This window comes from Oncorhynchus tshawytscha, linkage group LG22 (genome assembly GCF_018296145.1).
Source record: "Oncorhynchus tshawytscha isolate Ot180627B linkage group LG22, Otsh_v2.0, whole genome shotgun sequence".
In the NCBI taxonomy this organism is placed as follows: Eukaryota; Metazoa; Chordata; class Actinopteri; order Salmoniformes; family Salmonidae; genus Oncorhynchus; species Oncorhynchus tshawytscha.
Genome location: NC_056450.1, coordinates 424,800 through 445,943, shown reverse-complemented (window position 1 = coordinate 445,943; position 21,144 = coordinate 424,800). Strand labels below are relative to the sequence as shown.

The window sequence follows — 21,144 nt, the reverse complement described above, 5'->3', positions numbered from 1 at the left end:
TCTTCAGCTAGATCACATGTTCTTGGTCACATACACTGCTACGCCATCTTGGATGAGCCTAGTAGCGAACTAGCGATACGCTAATGAGGGAAACGAATATGAGCATGAAGAACTGGACCGCTTTCTAGTTGTCTCTGGCATTGTTTAACCAAAGCTTTTTGATGTGGGGAGATAGTATTCTTATGTCAGGGTTTATGATGCAACATACTGTAGAACAGAATGTTATCTTATGGATTTCGAAGGGTAATTGGCCTGTTTGACAGAAATCCCAAGGAAGCATGTCTCCTTTATCAGCAACACCATTCATTCATTTGTTTTATTGAGCACTAGTTAGCGAAATATAAAAAGCTGTAACTGCGTTCGTCTGTTGAAGGAGAGTCGGACCAAAATGCAGAGTGGTGGTTACTCATGTTCTTTAATGAAAAAATAGCGATACATGAAATAACTAAAATAAATACAAAAACAACAAACGAAACGTGAAAACCTAATTACAGCCTATCTGGTGACCACTACACAGAGACAGGAACAATCACCCACAAAATACACAGTAAAAACCCAGGCTACCTAAATATGGTTCCCAATCAGAGACAACGAGAATCACCTGACTCTGATTGAGAACCGCCTCAGGCAGCCAAGCCTATGCTAGACACACCCCTAATCAGCCACAATCCCAATGCCTACAAAAACCCCAATACGACAACACAATAAACCCATGTCACACCCTGGCCTGAACAAATAATTAAAGAAAACACAAAATACTAAGACCAAGGCGTGACAAAAGCTTTGCATTCAGCATCATGATTTTGCTCCTTATAGTTTCCCTTTTTTTCCCAGACTTAGCTAGCTGCACAGTACGTGGTGAGGATTGGATTTGTCTAAAGCATGTTATTTACAGACCGATGGTTTCAAGGCCTTGGAAATCTACATGCTAAACATTTGCTCAATTTACAGTGCAGGAAAAATGTAAGGCCCTATATTCCAACTGAAATCCATTCCACAGATCACCAAGTGTTTTGACATTTGACTTCAAGGCAAGACATTCATATGCAATAGTGCTCACATTTTGTTATGTTGTTTTTAATTTGTACACATTTGAGTTTGGCAAACCACTATAAAACTTGTAAGTTGACATCATCCATCTAATTCACAGTTCTGACAGCACAACATACTGTTCCACTTTTATAAGCCCGTGAATCAGCTTTTCCCCCCCAAAAGGGTTTGGAACTCCATCTGAGTCTTAACTTACTGTTGAGGATTAGAATAGTAGAGTACACAAGGTGCAATTTCAATTTTTATATACTGGGTGTGTCACCATTGAGACCAGGGTCTCGTTTGCAAGGGACCGCTGTGAACATGAACATACAATAAATAATATCAATACATTAAGATTTATTAAACCAAACACAACTCTCTCTCATATCACCTCCCTTAAACTCCATCGAAACTGTTCAATGGTAACAAGCAAATCTAATTTCAAGGTGGCCTGAAGGCGATTCCATGAGTTGGGGGCATAACAACTAAAAGCTTTTTCCCCCCGGTCAGTGTGGGACCTCCAGAACCAGCCAGACAAGAGAGCAGCTCTGAAAATGACTGGATCTCCAGATAATATGTGAGCTGAGGTAGTGAGTCTCTGAATAACTGTTTTCTATACTGTTAAAGTCTGCTTCAATAATCCAGACAGATGCCAAAGGAAGCTCAGGCTAGATTTATTCACCACACTGGGTGTTATAGCTTCAAGACATGATATAAAGTCACAAACGCATATATTTATAATCTCTGACTAGGCCCCCCTTCTGTGTCTAGGATGAACAATCAATCTCTGGGCAGGTGGAGTTATCGTCCCAGCTTGAGTCAGGTACTCCTCCGCATCACAGGTCTTATCAGTCAGGAGAAGCCTTAAGTTACAGGTAGTACACATTCTTGCAGTCTACCGCGGTCCACTAGATAATTCTCATACACAAAGAACTTAAACCTAACACCACTTTCCATCCCTAAGAATGTATCTTCATATTACGAGAATATATAATGGTATAAAACATTGAAGATATGACAGTTTTTTAATAGAACAGTAATTACGATCTAACTCCAGACACAGTGCTAAGGCTCCTATTCAACCCTTACAGGCTGACTACATCGCTCGCGTTGCGTGCGCGAGTGTTGCAAGATACATTTAGATATCTATATTATTGCACCCACACGCCAAGAGCGAAAATAGAAGTCAGTTCTATTTGTGACGCAGATCGCGCTACAAGTCCTGCCTCTCCTGTCTACTCATTGGTTTATAGAAGCAGGTACCCACGTGTCATCTCCTCATTGGTTATGCCCACGTGGGTGACTGAAAGATGAACGAGGTCGGTGGTGGTAATGCACCTAATTTATTTAAGTTGCCAATTCCAATATAAAGTCCAGAGAAGAAAAAGCCTAGAAGGAGGAGAGATGACTACAAAATGGGCCGGTTGACAGTTTTATGTGTGGATTAATTGTTGGAGTAGAGGACCTTGTGCGTTTCAGGTAAAATAACACCTCAATGTTTATATCCCAGGACAAATTAGCTAGCAACAGCAAGCTAGCTAAATAGGACAAATTAGCTAGCAAGTGCAAGCTAGCTAGCTAAATTGCCATATGTTTAATGCTTTTTGACCTGTCCCCAAATTAATGTAATTAGTTCAGAGTTTGTTTTGGTATTTTAACCTGCATGTCGTGATCGCGTTTGGTGTGGAGGGACAAAATAAATGTGCGCACGATGGCGCACGCGCGCAGCCGGTTTGGGTTCCGTGTTATGGAATCATTCTTGCCCGTAGAGACGGGCCCACACTTGTACTTTACCTCTGCCCAAATACAATGCACATAGACCATTCCATCTAACACATAACACAATTACTACTTTTAGACTAATTATACAATTATATTGAAACGGGCTTAAGTCTGTATCCAACAATACAAAAAGTAGCTTATGCTGGGCCCTTCTGATAGTCAGACTCCCAGCCAGCAGATCTATACGAAATGCAGTGACGTGTATGAAAATTGTCCCCAGTGAGAGAACACAATGCTGAAAACACAGTGCTGAATGACAGACTGAATCTAAAGGTTTTAAAACAGAGGCTGCTGCATGCATGTAGATTATATCCCCATATCAAGTACCGGGAGAAGTGTTCTTTCTTTATTTGATTTGTTTTATTTTTCTAGGAGGTGGCTCAGCTTTAATATTGCAACTTTCATCATTGTAATGGTCTGCATCATTTCCAATCCCCCATATATTTTTGGGGTGTAAATATGTGTGGGTGTACGGACATCTATTTTACAATTGTTATATTTTGTTTGTTTTTAGTCCTGGCCTTCCTCTATTTCTGATGTCCATCCAGTTTGATTTATATTGGCCATATTTTTGTAACTGTGCTATTTCACAAAAGTTCTGAACCTATGTACAGTCGTGGCCAAAAGTTGAGAATGGCACAAATATGAATTTTCACAAAGTCTGCTGCCTCAGTTTGTATGATGGCAATTTGCATATACTCCAGAATGTTATGAAGAGGGATCAGATGAATTGCAATTAATAACAAAATCCCTCTTTGCCATGCAAATAAACTGAATTCCCAAAAACATTTCCACTGCATTTCAGCACTGCCACAAAAGGACCAGCTGACATCATGTCAGTGATCCTCTCGTTAACACAGGTGTGAGTGTTGACGAGGACAAGGCTGGAGATCACTCTGTCATGCTGATTGAGTTTGAATAACAGACTGAAAGCTTCAAAAGGAGGGTGGTGCTTGGAATCATTGTTCTTCCTGTCAACCATGGTTACCTGCAAGGAAACACGTGCCGTCACCATTGCTTTGCACAAAAAGGGCTTCACAGGCAAGGATATTGCTGCCAGTAAGATTGCACCTAAATCAACCATTTATCGGATCATCAAGAACTTAAAGGAGAGCGGTTCAATTGTTGTGAAGAAGGCTTCAGGGTGCCCAAGAAAGTCCAGCAAGCGCCAGGACTGTCTCCTGAAGTTGATTTAGCTGCGGGATCGGGGCACCACCAGTACAGAGCTTGCTCAGGAATGGCAGCAGGCAGGTGTGAGTGCATCTGCACGCACAGTGAGGTGAAGACTTTTGGAGGATGGCCTGGTGTCTAGAAGGGTAGCAAAGAAGCCACTTCTCTCCAGGAAAAACATCAGGGACAGACTGATATTCTGCAAAAGGTACAGGGATTGGACTGCTGAGTACTGGGGTAAAGTCATTTTCTCTGATGAATCCCCTTTCCGATTGTTTGGGGCATCCGGAAAAAAGCTTGTCCGGAGAAGACGAGGTGAGCGCTACCATCAGTCCTGTGTCATGCCAACAGTAAAGCATCCTGAGACCATTCATGTGTGGGGTTGCTTCTCAGCCAAGTGAGTGGGCTCACAAAAATTTTGCCTAAGAACACAGCCATGAATAAAGAATGGTACCAACACATCCTCCGAGAGCAACTTCTCCCAACCATCCAGGAACAGGTTGGTGACTAACAATGCCTTTTCCAGGATGATGGAGCACCTTGCCATAAGGCAAAAGTGATAACTAAGTGGCTCGGAACAAAACGTCAATATTTTGGGTCCATGGCCAGGAAACTCCCCAGACCTTAATCTCATTGAGAACTTGTGGTCAATCCTCAATTCTGAACCATTTATATTCTCATAGTTTCTACACATTTTAAATGAAATAATTTTTTGCTGAAATTAATTATTATATTATTGATCGATTGACTAACTTTTCAAATCACTCAGTATTGCTATCTGCAGCGTTATATCAGGTAAATGTTGCAACTCTTCAGCCAATCCTGGACCTGTGACCAAAAACGAGCTACATATACATGTGGACAGTACCAAAATAAATGATCTAATGACTCTGCCTCCTCGCAGCAAAATCTGCAGAGCTGGGAAGGTTGTGTAGACTATAGAATGATATATATATATATATATATACAGTGGGGAGAACAAGTATTTGATACACTGCCAATTTTGCAGGTTTTCCTACTTACAGGCCTACAATTTTACCCTGATGTTCTTACACAGCTCTCTGGTCTTGGCCATTGTGGAGAGGTTGGAGTCTGTTTGAGTGTGTGGACTGGTGTCTTTTATACAGGTAACGAGTTCAAACAGGTGCAGTTAATACAGGTAAGCAGTGGAGAACAGGAGGGCTTCTTAAAGAAAAACTAACAGGTCTGTGAGAGCTGGAATTCTTACTGGTTGGTAGGTGATCAAATACGTATGTCATGCTATAAATTGCAAATTAATTAGTTAAAAATCATACAATGTGATTTTCTGGATTTTTGTTTTAGATTCTGTCTCTCACAGTTGAAGTGTACCTATGATAAAAATTACAGACCTCTACATGCTTTGTAAGTAGGAAACACTGCCGATTTTGCAGGTTATCAAATACTTGTTCTCCCCACTGTATATATGGTGGTTGGCAACCAACTTTAAGGTGCATTCATCTTTCAATCACCCACGTGGTTATATGCTTGTATAAACCAATGCGATGAAGGGAGCACATCAAGCGTCTGAAATGAAACCACGTTCTATTTTAGTTCTTGGCTACACAGATGTCGCTTGACGCACACGAGCAGTTTGGATGAAATGGTTGAATAACGTGTACATTTATTTTGCAATGCTCTTGCATACAATGCTGGTCAGCGTGTTGGATGCCGATACAATATGTATTATGACTGGATATTGCGATTTGATGTTCCAAACATATTTCTCACTATACAGTAGGTCTGCTGCAGAGAGAGACGAGAGGGAGCTTGAGAAAATACAAAAATAACATTTATCTTTTTAAAATGTTTATTTACTTTTTATGGGCCTGGGCTCATAGGGCTGAATCGGTGAATTTGTCCTCCGCTGTCATCCTGTCTCTCCACAAATCTAACAGGATGAGTCTCTGCTGATTAGTGCTACAGTAACATAAAAGACAAGGAAAACCTCTGCGAGATGGTCACACACAGAGTGAACATGTTTCACAATCAATTAGAGCAGATTAAGAGCTTTGCCAGAGCTTAATTGCAGAATGTGGTCAAGGGAGGCACAGCGACAGGGCCATAAAATAAACCTTTTAGACTAAGTGACAGTGGGTGAACTTTCAACTGTGTCTCTCGCTCTCTCTGGGTCTAAAGTGTAGGATTTGGATTAGCCTAATGCACTCCCACTTTTCTGTATTGCTTTTTGTTACAACTTCAACTTTCTAACAAGGTGTATTGTTGTCTGGGTTTATCCAAGTCTGTTAACCACTATTGATGTTTATCAATACCTTTTCAATCGCTCTGGATAAGATTGTCTGCTAAATGACTGAAATGTAATATACCGTTTGGGCCAAATAGATAGGCACCCTTGCAGTTTTCTCAACAAATAATGACCTAGTTCATCTAAAAATCTTTTGAAATTGAAAACTTTTGGTCACCACACCTTATTGGATTTTCTACATTGTAGCACAGATTGGATTTTGTAAACATAAGTTTACAATTTTAATTTAAAAATGAAGACAATTATTGTCATTCTGGAGCTAGTGCCTGGTTGCACAGCCTTTGGCCAAGATAACTACAGACAAAATGCATCTTGTAGCACCTTTCTACTGACAATTTGTCCCACTTTTCAGCAGCAAACTGCTCTAATTCTTCAACATTTGAGGGGTGCCCTCCACCAACTGCTGTTTTCAGATCTCGACATAGGTTTTGGATGTGATTCAGATCTCAACTCTTTGCTGACCACTCCAGAACAGTACAGCATCTTTTTTTAACCCTTCCTGGGTGCTTTTTGATGTGTGTTTGGGGTTGTTGTCCTGCTGGAAGACCCACAACCTTCAATGTAGCCCCATTTTTAGACACTGGGTTGAACATAGAACTACAAAACACCTGATCATGTGCCGATTTCATGCCCTGCGCATGTTCAAGGCCCCCAGTACCAGAGGCAGCAAACCAACACAACTTTATCAAGCCTCCCCATCTTTGATTGTAGGGTATTTTTATGGTTCATTTGGTTGTCAGTAAACACACCACTGATCTGTAAAGCCAAAGAGCCCAAATGTTTTCAATGGTCCACCGAACATTTCCCCCCCAAAATGTAGGCTTGTTTACTGTTGGTGGGATTTTGAGTGTCTCCCTCAACAGTGGGATCTTCCTATGTTTACCAATGCCCAAATGAAGTGTTCAAAGAAAAGAACACCCTCCCTACAATCAAATATGGGGGTGGTTCGATAATGCTGTTGGGTTGCTTTGCTGTCTCTGGTACTGGGGGCCTTGAATTTGTGCAAGTGACGAGTGGTTCAAATTGCAAGTAGAACATGGCAGTAAGCTCATTGATCGCTACAAGAAGAATTTGTTGGCAGTTACAGTTAAGTCGGAAGTTTACATGCACATAGGTTAGTCATTAAAACAAATTTTCCACTCCACAAATTTCTTGTTAACAAACTATAGTTTTGGCAAGTTGGTTAGGACATCTACTTTGTGTGACACAAGTAATTTTTTTCCCAACAATTGTTTACAGACAGATTATTTCACTTAATTTCACATAATTCACTGTATCACAATTCCAGTGGGTCAGAAGTTTACATACACTAAGTTGACTGTGCCTTTAAACCGCTTGGAAAATTCCAAAAATGTCATCATGGCTTTAGAAGCTTCTGATTAGGCTAATTGACATAATTTGAGTCAATTGGAGGTGTACCTTTTTGAATGTATTTCAAGGCCCACCTTCAGACTCAGTGGCAATTTGACATCATGGGAAAATCAAAAGAAATCAGCCAAGACCTGTAAAAGACATCAGCCAAGCCAAGACCTGTAAGGAATTGTGAAAAACTGAGTTTAAATGTATTTGGCTAAGGTGTATATAAACTTCCGACTTCAACTGTATCTTGGCAAAAGGCTATACAACCAAATAGTAGGAGGATGGAATCCACCCAAAATGTAGTGTTTCTAGATCCTTTCACAGCAGTATATGGCTGCGTTGAGACTTATCAAAGCCCAGCTCAGTTAATCCCGACCATTGTGTTGCTGAATTGTCATAATGCTTCAGCAAATGTACATTATGCCAGGGCTGTTGGTAGACACAAAGTAACCAAATTTGATGTCCCTCTAACTGCTCGGAATGCCTCTGCTGATGCAACAGCTATTGTATGCAGTTATCATGTGCCTATGAACCAGAGTTATACTGTTAGCATTGAGGCTGTGTGCCTTAGTAGGAAGACCACTGTGTGCAGCTCACCCTGCACTAACATAAATAACATGAGCGTGTCTACTTCTGCTAAGCTTCCCAGTAAAGCAATGAAAACAATCAAGCATACCAGAAAAGTGCTAAAAATAACCCACGTTAACAAATGCAGCATAAGAAACAAGGTTCATGAAATCACTAACTTGCTAGTAAAAGATGCAGAAGTAGACATGCTAATGTTATTTATGTCCGTGCAGGGTGAGCTGCATACAGTGGTCTTCCTACTAGAGCACACTGGCAGGTTAGAGCATTTGGACTAGTAACCGAAAGCTTGCAAGATTGAATCCCCGAGCCGACCAGGTAAAAATCTGTTCTGCCCCTGAACAAGGGAGTTAACCTACTGTCCCTAGGCTGTCATTGAAAATAAGAATTTGTTCTTAACTGACTTGCCTGGTTAAGTAAAGATGTTAAAAAATAATATAGTTGCTCCTTCTTTAAAAGTTGGACGGGGGTTAGAGCACTCATTATGCTTTTGGGTCCCAAGGTTTTTATACGACCAATCATATAGAGTGGTTTTAATGACGAATTTGATGCGAGCCACACGTCCCTGGTGACTTTCTCCAACGAAGATGGCTGAAAAAAACATTACAGTGGAAGCAAATGTAAGTAGTTATAACATCACAACGAGTCAGGCAAAACATTTATAATTTAGAGGAATATGTTAGTTAATGTAGAAACAGACGTTTTCATATTTTTTGGGGCATAAAGTTAATTGACGAAACTTGCTAAATAGTGATTTATCTGACTAGCTAACATTAGCCAGCTAGCTAGCTAAAATCAAATCAAATCAAATCAAATTTTATTTGTCACATACACATGGTTAGCAGATGTTAATGCGAGTGTAGCGAAATGCTTGTGCTTCTAGTTCCGACAATGCAGTAATAACGAGCAAGTAATCTAACTAACAGTTCCAAAAAAAACTACTGTCATACACAGTGTAAGGGGATAAAGAATATGTACATAAGGATATATGAATGAGTGATGGTACAGAGCAGCATAGGCAAGATACAGTAGATGATATCGAGTACAGTATATACATATGAGATAAGTATGTAAACCAAGTGGCATAGTTAAAGTGGCTAGTGATACATGTATTACATAAGGATGCAGTCGATGATATAGAGTACAGTATCAACGTATGCATATGAGATGAACAATGTAGGGTAAGTAACATTATATAAGGTAGCATTGTTTAAAGTGGCTAGTGATATATTTACATCATTTCCCATCAATTCCCATGATTAAAGTGGCTGGAGTAGAGTCAGTGTCATTGACAGTGTGTTGGCAGTAGCCACTCAATGTTAGTGGTGGCTGTTTAACAGTCTGATGGCCTTGAGATAGAAGCTGTTTTTCAGTCTCTCGGTCCCAGCTTTGATGCACCTGTACTGACCTCGCCTTCTGGATGGCAGCGGGGTGAACAGGCAGTGGCTCGGGTGGTTGATGTCCTTGATGATCTTTATGGCCTTCCTGTAGCATCGGGTGGTGTAGGTGTCCTGGAGGGCAGGTAGTTTGCCCCCGGTGATGCGTTGTGCAGACCTCACTACCCTCTGGAGAGCCTTACGGTTGAGGGTGGTGCAGTTGCCATACCAGGCGGTGATACAGCCCGCCAGGATGCTCTCGATTGTGCATCTGTAGAAGTTTGTGAGTGCTTTTGGTGACAAGCCAAATTTCTTCAGCCTCCTGAGGTTGAAGAGGCGCTGCTGCGCCTTCCTCACGATGCTGTCTGTGTGAGTGGACCAATTCAGTTTGTCTGTGATGTGTATGCCGAGGAACTTAAAACTTGCTACCCTCTCCACTACTGTTCCATGGATGTGGATGGGGGTGTTCCCTCTGCTGTTTCCTGAAGTCCACAATCATCTCCTTAGTTTTGTTGACGTTGAGTGTGAGGTTATTTTCCTGACACCACACTCCGAGGGCCCTCACCTCCTCCCTGTAGGCCGTCTCGTCGTTGTTGGTAATCAAGCCTACCACTGTTGTGTCGTCCGCAAACTTGATGATTGAGTTGGAGGCGTGCATGGCCACGCAGTCGTGGGTGAACAGGGAGTACAGGAGAGGGCTCAGAACGCACCCTTGTGGGGCCCCAGTGTTGAGGATCAGCGGGGAGGAGATGTTGTTGCCTACACTCACCACCTGGGGGCGGCCCGTCAGGAAGTCCAGTACCCAGTTGCACAGGGCGGGGTCGAGACCCAGGGTCTCGAGCTTGATGACGAGCTTGGAGGGTACTATGGTGTTGAATGCCGAGCTGTAGTCGATGAACAGCATTCTCACATAGGTATTCCTCTTGTCCAGATGGGTTAGGGCAGTGTGCAGTGTGGTTGAGATTGCATCGTCTGTGGACCTATTTGGGCGGTAAGCAAATTGGAGTGGGTCAAGGGTGTCAGGTAGGGTGGAGGTGATATGGTCCTTGACTAGTCTCTCAAAGCACTTCATGATGACGGATGTGAGTGCTACGGGCGGTAGTCGTTTAGCTCAGTTACCTTAGCTTTCTTGGGAACAGGAACAATGGTGGCCCTCTTGAAGCATGTGGGAACAGCAGACTGGTATAGGGATTGATTGAATATGTCCATAAACACACCGGCCAGCTGGTCTGCGCATGCTCTGAGGGCGCGGCTGGGGATGCCGTCTGGGCCTGCAGCCTTGCGAGGGTTAACACGTTTAAATGTCTTACTCACTTCGGCTGCAGTGAAGGAGAGACCGCATGTTTCCGTTGCAGGCCGTGTCAGTGGCACTGTATTGTCCTCAAAGCGGGCAAAAAAGTTATTTAGTCTGCCTGGGAGCAAGACATCCTGGTCCGTGACTGGGCTGGGTTTCTTCCTGTAGTCCGTGATTGACTGTAGACCCTGCCACATACCTCTTGTGTCTGAGCCGTTGAATTGAGATTCTACTTTGTCTCTGTACTGGCGCTTAGCTTGTTTGATAGCCTTGCGGAGGGAATAGCTGCACTGTTTGTATTCAGTCATGTTACCAGACACCTTGCCCTGATTAAAAGCAGTGGTTCGTGCCTTCAGTTTCACACGAATGCTGCCATCAATCCACGGTTTCTGGTTAGGGAATGTTTTAATCGTTGCTATGGGAACGACATCTTCAACGCACGTTCTAATGAACTCGCACACCATATCAGCGTATTCGTCAATGTTGTTGTCTGACGCAATACGAAACATCTCCCAGTCCACGTGATGGAAGCAGTCTTGGAGTGTGGAGTCAGCTTGGTCGGACCAGCGTTGGACAGACCTCAGCGTGGGAGCTTCTTGTTTTAGTTTCTGTCTGTAGGCAGGGATCAACAAAATGGAGTCGTGGTCAGCTTTTCCGAAAGGGGGCGGGGCAGGGCCTTATATGCGTCATGGAAGTTAGAGTAACAATGATCCAGGGTCTTTCCACCTCTGGTTGCGCAATCGATATGCTGATAAAATTTAGGGAGTCTTGTTTTCAGATTAGCCTTGTTAAAATCCCCAGCTACAATGAATGCAGCCTCCGGATAAATCGTTTCCAGTTTGCAGAGAGTTAAATAAAGTTCGTTCAGAGCCATCGATGTGTCTGCTTGGGGGGGGGTTATATATGGCTGTGATTATAATCGAAGAGAATTCTCTTGGTAGATAATGCGGTCTACATTTGATTGTGAGGAATTCTAAATCAGGTGAACAGAAGGATTTGAGTTCCTGTAGCTAGTGTTATGACATGAGCATGAAATTGTAATTTGTGTTGTTTAATGTTTTAGGGACTCCTGAGAACCAGTAAACCAGGCTGTCGTCTTGTGAAACAGTGGATGTAAAGAATCTAGCCTGCTAAAGCATTTACTGCAAATGTAATGTACAATTGTGTACAATTGTGTACGCTTGCCTTGCAATGCAGCTGATGTAACATAGCTAGCTATCTATTCACTTATTGTGTAGTGGAGGATAAAAATAACTGTACGCCTATGGATGTGTAGCTAGCTACAATATGTAGCCGATCTGTGTATGGACCCTAAAACGTTAGGTCCTGAACTAATATTCATACCAATCTATGAACCTCAGGTATCATAGTTGCTGTATCAACTTCAAGTCTGGATGGCATAAATGAAGCCTATGGATAGAGTAGAATATAATAACTGTATTGTGCCAAGGATACAAGTCCTATATACATGTACTGTAGTTATTACCACACATGCAGCCTGTACATTGAATATATTCACTGATCATGTACTCTTCCTTGACAAATAAAGGTGTGGTTCAGGTATGAATCTCTGGGACATTCTTTTTCAGTCATTTCCAATACCAGGTGTATCAAACTCCATTCTTTGAATGATGCTGTGTCTGCATGTATGTATTACAATTATACACTTCAACAGTGTTTACCACTCCTGCTCCTGGGACATCAATGATTACACATTGTAACTATGCAATAGACTAGAAACATTATTTAAGTAAAGGCTGATTTGTAATTCATATATACAGAATAAGACACCTATGCATATCTAACTCCCTTCATCTGCATTAATCTGAGGACACAGGATAGTATTTCAATGAGATACTTAATTTCACCAGTGGAGAATGTGAAACGCTTTATTGAAAGTTCATTATCCAGGTGTTATAAATACATAATACATGCATTATGATAATTGTAATATAAATCAGTTCAATCTGTACGTCAATACACATATGTTGTGCATTATAAGATGAGGTGTAGAAGACCAACCTTCGGGCCAACTGGAGGCCCAAGGCTCTCTTAAGAGTGCGTGAGGTGGCGATGATGGGACTGGCTTCCTCTCACATCAAAACATGCCTGCAGACGAGTGACAGATAGAGAGCATGATTAAGCCTTGTTTTTTTTTATTCTAACACGGTCAGTCATCATAATCATCAGGAGGTGAAATGCAAAACTGACCTTGGATCATTAACTCTGGGATTAGTACATCTCTATCTGTATTTCAGTGTGAAGCATCTCTTTAATAATACTTCCTGTTGACCGGACCAAGTGACCTCCCACCTAGGATTATGCTGTGCCCTCTGTCAGTCAGTTCAGATGCGGGAGGGGTTCACCAAAACAGCTGATATAACCTAGGATTTATAACCTGAGGATTTAGAGAGAAGGGGAGAGGGATGAAGTGAAGAAGAGACTGTTATTGTGTGTGGTCTCACCTGGTGTCCACACTAAGTGGCTACAGAGTACTGTATGCTGAAAAACAGACACATGAGGAAAAACCATAGAAGATAATATATGTGACGCAGACACCTATCGAAGTGTACCTGAAACATTTAAATATAGAGGGCTATGTGTCTCACCACTTGATTATTGCAAGGCTAACCCCCAGCGAAATCATGACTTGGCATTAACAGATAAACACAGCCATTTTCACTGGACTATGTGGTGTAAATCTGAATATTAGCAGCTGACATATTAAGGGTTTTTAAATTAATGCATGTGAGACAGGTTCCATGTACAACAAGACCGGCAGAGAGGAAGAGAAAAAGAACACAGAACAGTTTAATTACCTCTGGTTATGGACACTTGCCACAAATAAAGCTTCCACAGCCTGTTCCTTGGACAGTGAACATTTGGCAATATCTACATTTTTGACCCCTTGATCAGCTCGCTCTCTGAAAGTAAAGAAAATAGCTTATTTTTTGTAGATATGAAAACAATAACTGAGATGACCGTTGAATCTAAAGCAGCAGATGTCATTTTCAGGATACGTCAATACAGCACAGAAAGATTAACACCAGACTGGTATTGTGGTTGTTCATTAGAAGATGGTGCAGGTATCATTGCATATTCCCCATCTACACGCTGCAAAGACTCCCTAACTCTTCACCATTGTACATGGTGGCCCATTGTTCTGAGACTTCCTTTGACCATTCTAAAGCCCGCATGGGGCATCTTGCCTTAATGTCCCTGACTTTCTGGTCTAACCCAGTGCTGCTTACCTGAGATGCCATTACACAGTCCTTCGTAGGTGTCCGCTATGACTTCCTTTTGTGTCGGATAAAAGTTGCTTTCAGAACAATTATTTTTGATTGGAAGTAAAAAGTTTTGCTCTCTGCAACAACACACAAATGTACCTCCATAGCATATAACAATTTGCCTGTGAATAACCACACCTTCATACAAACGTGCTACTGTATGCAGAATTCTTGAAGCACATCCGAAGATGCTGCCATATCCTGCCAGCACGCCCACAAGCAAGCTACTCAGGCGCAAAATGATGACACGTGGAAGAGGGAAAGGAACGAGATGGGAACAACAAGAATTTTTTGCAAGTTGGGGAAGGGGGCTAATAGCTGAACAATAGACTATTCAAACTTTACTAAAAGTCTAATAGAGCTAGGTGTGAAAACTCCCCCTCCTATCACAGACCAGATTTGCCCTAACGATCAAGGGGTAGCTTGCTACTCAATGTAATGAAGTAATGACTTTTCAAATAAGTTACCTTAAACGTTATGTTAGCAGACAATTTGTTAGCTACGCTGTCCTTACGAACCACATAACATCATTACAGCAGTATGTACCGGTATGTTAGCTATCTAACGTTAGTAGTTATACATCAATCTTGCCATTAACTATAGGCTAACTGAACCACATTGCATATCATTACAGCAGTATGTACCGGTACAGTGCCTTGCGAAAGTATTCGCCCCCCTTGAACTTTGCGACCTTTTGCCACATGTCAGGCTTCAAACATAAAGATATAAAACTGTATTTGTTTGTGAAGAATCAACAACAAGTGGGACACAATCATGAAGTGGAACGACATTTATTGGATATTTCAAACTTTTTTAACAAATCAAAAACTGAAAAATTGGGCGTGCAAAATTATTCAGGCCAGTACATCAGGAGACGTGGAGGAGGCCGTAGGAGGGCAACAACCCAGCAGCAGGACCGCTACCTCCGCCTTTGTGCAAGGAGGAGCAGGAGGAGCACTGCCAGAGCCCTGCAAAATGACCTCCAGCAGGCCACAAATGTGCATGTGTCTGCTCAAACGGTCAGAAACAGACTCCATGAGGGTGGTATGAGGGCCCGACGTCCACAGGTGGGGGTTGTGCTTACAGCCCAACACCGTGCAGGACGTTTGGCATTTGCCAGAGAACACCAAGATTGGCAAATTCGCCACTGGCGCCCTGTGCTCTTCACAGATGAAAGCAGGTTCACACTGAGCACGTGACAGACGTGACAGTCTGGAGATGCCGTGGAGAACGTTCTGCTGCCTGCAACATCCTCCAGCATGACCGGTTTGGAGGTGGGTCAGTCATGGTGTGGGGTGGCATTTCTTTGGGGGGCCGCACAGCCCTCCATGTGCTCGCCAGAGGTAACCTGACTGCCATTAGGTACCGAGATGAGATCCTCAGACCCCTTGTGAGACCATATGCTGGTGCTGTTGGCCCTGGGTTCCTCCTAATGCAAGACAATGCTAGACCTCATGTGGCTGGAGTGTGTCAGCAGTTCCTGCAAGAGGAAGGCATTGATGCTATGGACTGGCCCGCCCATTCCCCAGACCTGAATCCAATTGAGCACATCTGGGACATCATGACTCGCTCCATCCACCAACGCCACGTTGCACCACAGACTGTCCAGGAGTTGGAGGATGCTTTAGTCCAGGTCTGGGAGGAGATCCCTCAGGAGACCATCCGCCTCTTCATCAGGAGCCCAGGTGTTGTAGGGCGGTCATACAGGCACGTGGAGGCCACCCACACTACTGAGCCTCATTTTGACTTGTTTTAAGGACATTACATCAAAGTTGGATCAGCCTGTAGTGTGGTTTTCCACTTTAATTTTGAGTGTGACTCCAAATCCAGACCTCCATGCATTGATAAATTTGATTTCCATTGATAATTTTTGTGTGATTTTGATGTCAGCACATTCAACTATGTAAAGGAAAAAGTATTTAATAAGAATATTTAATTCATTCAGATCTAGGATGTGTTATTTTAGTGTTCTATTTTTTTTGAGCAGTGTATTTGGCCGCAACTGTACCTGTTGAGACTAAGGGTGCAGGCCACAGCAAGCTAGAAAACTGAAATAGTAGCACCTAAATAATTGAGAATGTCAAAAATGTAAGTGATTTTTGCATTAGTATGACCATGTAAAGCCATCTTTCTCACACAAAGGTTGATCTGTGCGTGAGATAATCTATGAAATAATGATAAGATTGGCCTTGAAGGGGAGAAGGGTGTGTATTTGTACACTGTACATCCAGTAATAGTGGAGGCAATTTCAAGTTGACTAATTGATAGCTTGAAAAAAATAGATATATATTGGGTGTGTGCGTTTGTGGGACGGTGTCATCTATTGTTGCACTTTATATTGCTACCCTCTCACAAGGACTAGCCCTTTGAAATCTACACCTGTACCTCAAAAGCACTTCCTTTACAGGAGTGCCTGAGTCTGTTTAGGCTAGAACTCGGTAAGTCCCCCTTGTCATGAGGCATCTCATAAGAGCACATGGACATCTTGGTGCATCTTCTCTCCAGGAGTATTTGAGGGGGGTTGTGTGAATGTTAGTATATAAGCACCAGCCCCTTTCCATAAACCTATGTTGTTCTCCCTCTCCAGACCCCGGGATGCAGGAGAGCTCTTTAGTTACACTTCAGTTACACTCCTGAATAATGCAGTTGTCTGCCCACTTCCTGATGACAGAACTGCAGGTCCCTTTCCTGTGGGGAAATATTTAAGGGGTGATTGTTTTGACCTGGAGCATCACCCCAAATCCTAAGGATGCCCTGTCAGTAACACCTACTGTTTGGAGGTTTGTCATGTTTTTGAGACACAAAACAAAGGGGGAGGCTTACTCGGTCAAGTTAGTTGTTGGCTTGGGTTCTATGTTGTCTCTGTCCGGTGAGGTGAAACGGAGTGGAGTTGTTTGGTTTGATGGGAGACACTCCTCCTTTACCCCTCCCCCTCTTACCCACTCCACCTGTCCCCCGTCCCTCCCTCCATTTCTGGCCTGTCACCACACTGCTGCCTGGTTAACCCTGGGGTAGTGAGGAAGAGAACCAGCGGGGCGGTAAGCCTCTTAACGGGCTCATTGCCTGCTTGTCAGTCAGTGTCCAAATAAAGAAAGGCCTTATGGGATTTAGAGGGGAAACACTTGGGTTCACTGCTTAACCTCCCGCTGTGACTAGGAGATCTGGGGCAAGTGTGGGAATTGTCATTGGATGGTCTATCCTGTTGGCCTTTGGGGAACTGTGAGAACATTGTGGGTGTAGTTTGGCTCCAGGGGGTGGAGTTGACTCGATGTGCTAATCAGAATACTCCCCCAGTTATGGTGACTTGGACTGGAGCCTCATGGAAAGGCTACTTAGGGTTCAAACTTTGACCAAGCCCAATCTGAGGGTGTTATGAAGTTATGGTTGACCTGTCAGTGATTAGATTAGTTTGTGTATTCAGAACCCCCCCCCCACGAATAGCATTAATGCCCAAGTGTTGGCAACCGGATACATGTTTATATACTCTTCTTGTCTTACAACTATTTTGGGTGTTGTTCAAGAATCACAATGTAATTTTACATGGTAATTCATTCAATAAAGTTGAATACAGGTCTGTTAATCCTCTTTTAGCGTTGTCGATTCCCAAACAAAGAATGGTGCCACACCCCTCTACCTGGCCTGCCAGGAGGGCCACCTGGAGGTTGTCCAATACCTGGTGAAGGACTGCGGGGCGGAGCCAAGCATCAGAGCCAATGACGGGATGACACCTCTGCATGCTGCCGCCCAAATGGGCCATAACACTGTCATTGTCTGGCTGGTAGGTCATTGTCCTGATTCATACGGTCTGCTTTTGTCATTTCTTCTACTGTATTTGTTGTACTATTGTATTGTGTGTTTGGGTCCTAGACAAGCACTACATAAATCCACTGTGGGTGTACATAGGGCTGTTGCAGTGACTGTATTACTGCCACAACGGCAGTCATGAATCATGACCGCAGTCAAAATCCACGTGACCGTTGAGTCATGGTAATCTCCTCCTATGCACTCTGGACATGTTTTGGTAGTACCCAACTTTCTAAATACTATCAGGTCCTAATGGCCTGGTACTCAGGGCTCTATTGTCCCTCCATCAGGTCCTAATGGTCTGGTACTCAGGGCTCTATTGTCCCTCCATCAGGTCCTAATGGCCTGGTACTCAGGGCTGTATTGTCCCTCCATCAGGTCCTAATGGGCTGGTACTCAGGGCTCTATTGTCCCTCCATCAGGTCCTAATGGCCTGGTACTCAGGGCTGTATTGTCCCTCCATCAGGTCCTAATGGGCTGGTACTCAGGGCTCTATTGTCCCTCCATCAGGTCCTAATGGCCTGGTAGTCAGGGATCTACTGTCTCTCCATCAGGTCCTAATGGCCTTGGTACTCAGGGATCTACTGTCCCTCCATCAGGTCCTAGTATAGATAGTCCTATACTGGATAGACTGGTTACATTATGGTATGCTCCTAACTTTCTATTCATGAGTCTGGGAGAGAACGTCTAGGTCTAGGCAATGCTGTTGGTTCATTGATTGTGCAGGGTGGCTTACAGAGTTAGCCTACCATTATAGTGAATGTGATTTTTAAAAAACCTAGTAAAAGGGATGTTTTTTTATATTTTCATTATTTCTAGGCCAACACATTTACCTTTTTAGCTACATCATATCTCACGACCATGAGTTTGGGCGGAATATCACCTGTCACGTAGCGAGAGGCTGAGGTAGACTACCAGGCCGAAGTAGACTATCCAACATGATTGGAAGATGAATTGGTAGGAAAGCAGCCTCCATTCCCTCTTGACTGCATACAGATGACATGTCTTTTTGCACCTGGCCCTTTGATAATGGGCCATTTCTAAATCACAACTAATTTTATATATTAGTAAAGCCAACATTTGAATTGAGAATAGTCTGATGGGTGAAAGTACGATCACTTGATGAAAGAGCATGTGCAGCCTGAGGGAAGCTTTTCTTGCGACTTTCTCAAATCATCAATAGCTTATAGTTGCATCATGCAGTCCATATATGGGGTGGCTAGTTGTTAAAGCGTTGGACTAGTAACTGAAAGGTTGCTCGTTCAAATCCCCAAGCTGACGAGGTATAATTCTGTCATTCTGCCCCTGAACAGGCAGTTAACCCACTGTTCCTAGGCCTTCATTTAAAATAAGAATTTGTTCTTAACTGACTTGCCTAGTTAAATAAAGGTGTAAAAAAAAAAATATAAATATATATAAGGCATTTTAAGGTTTGTATCATTCACAACTGAAGTTGCCAAATCGGTTCTATATGTTAGATTTAGAGTTGTTTGAAATGATCACTTTTACGCTCAACACAGCCACTTCATATGCGCACTCGCTCCAGAATAAAAATATATAAAAGTATATAAAATGTCCTTTTCCATTTTATTCACTTCAATTATATTATTTTTACGATAAAATAATGGCACAGGACTGGTTGCATATCTTGTCTGCTAATTGAACAAGCCTGCAGCCTATGGCCCATAGCCAGATAACATACAGTAGGCCTTCTGTTTTTCTGAAATACATTTATGTCATGTTTCTTTAGACCTGCCTAAAATAATGGGATTATTGCAATGGTGTATTATGAAATAGATTTTTTAAAATACTTTTTATTTTTTAATGTAGATGTTAGAAAAGGCACATCAGTGGCTTGTATGAGTGGAGGCTTGGAGATGCTTAACATGTTTATGCTAATTAAGGGTCAATTACCATGAGATTGGCAGTTTTTTGCATGCCAATAATCAGCTGACAAAATGGCATGATGCCACAGACCTACATGTACTTTAGTACCATTTTAACCATAAAGGACATACAGTGCCTTCAGAAAGTATTCAGACCCCTTGACCTTTTACACATTACATAACAGCCTATTGTCTACTTATTAGTCAAATTGAAGAGATACAGTGCCTTCAGAAAGTATTCAGACCCCTTGACTTTATACACATTTTGTTACGTTACAGCCTTATTCTAAAATTGATTAAATTGTTTTCCCCCTCAGCAACCTACGCACAATACCCCCTAATGACAAAGCAAAAACAGTTTTTTAGAAATGGTTGCTAATTAAAAAAAGAAATAACCTAACTGATCACATTTACATAAGTATTCAGGCCCTTTACTCAGTACTTTGTTGAAGCACATTTGGCAGCAATTACAGCCTTGAGTCTTCTTGGGTATGATGCTACAAACTTGGCACACCTGTATTTGGTGAGTTCCTTAAATTCTTCTCTGCAGATCCTCTCAAGCTCTGTCAGGTTGGATGTTGAACGTTGCTGCACAGCTATTTTCAGGTCTCTCCAGAGATGTTAGATCGGGTTCAAGTCTGGGCTCTGGCTGGGCTACTCAAGGACATTCAGAGACTTGTCCCGAAGCCACTCCTGCGTTGTCTTGGCTGTGTGCTTAGGGTCGTTGTCCTGTTGGAAGGTGAACCTTCACCCCAGTCTGATGTCCTGAGCGCTCTGGAGCAAGTTTTCATCAAGGAACTCTGTACTTTGCTCCATTGATCTTTGCCTCAATCTTGACTTGTCTCCCAGTCCTTGCTGCTGAAAAACATCCCAACAGCATGATCTTAGTTTCATCAAACCAGAGAATCTTGTTTCTCATGGTAAAACTCCAAGAGGGCTGTCATGTGCTTTTTTACTGAGGAGTGCCTTTCGTCTGGCCACGCTACCATAAAGGCCTGATTGGTGAAGTGCTGCAGAGATTTTTGTCCGTCAGGAAGGTTCTCCCATCTCCACAGAGGAACTCTAGATCTGTGACAAAGGCCCTGGGTGGTTGTAAGCTTCTTCCATCTAAGAATGATGGAGGCCACTGTGTTCTTGGGTAACTTCAACAATGCAGAAATGTGTCGGTGCCCTTCCCAAGATCTGTGCTTAGACACATGCCTGTCTCGGAACTCTATGGACAATTCCTTCAACCTCATGGCTTGGTTTTTGCTCTGACATGCACTGTCAACTGTGGGACCTTTAT

General features: G+C 42.7%; 1 protein-coding gene across 1 annotated transcript in view; it reads left to right on the top strand.

The window, feature by feature from the left end:
* LOC112221569 (espin) overlaps positions 1 to 21,144 on the top strand; it is a 137,302-nt gene that overhangs the window by 11,699 nt on the left and 104,459 nt on the right. Inside the window, 1 exon segment of the mRNA XM_042304359.1 lies at positions 17,761 to 17,947. Within this exon segment, the coding sequence (XP_042160293.1) occupies positions 17,761 to 17,947 (187 nt within the window).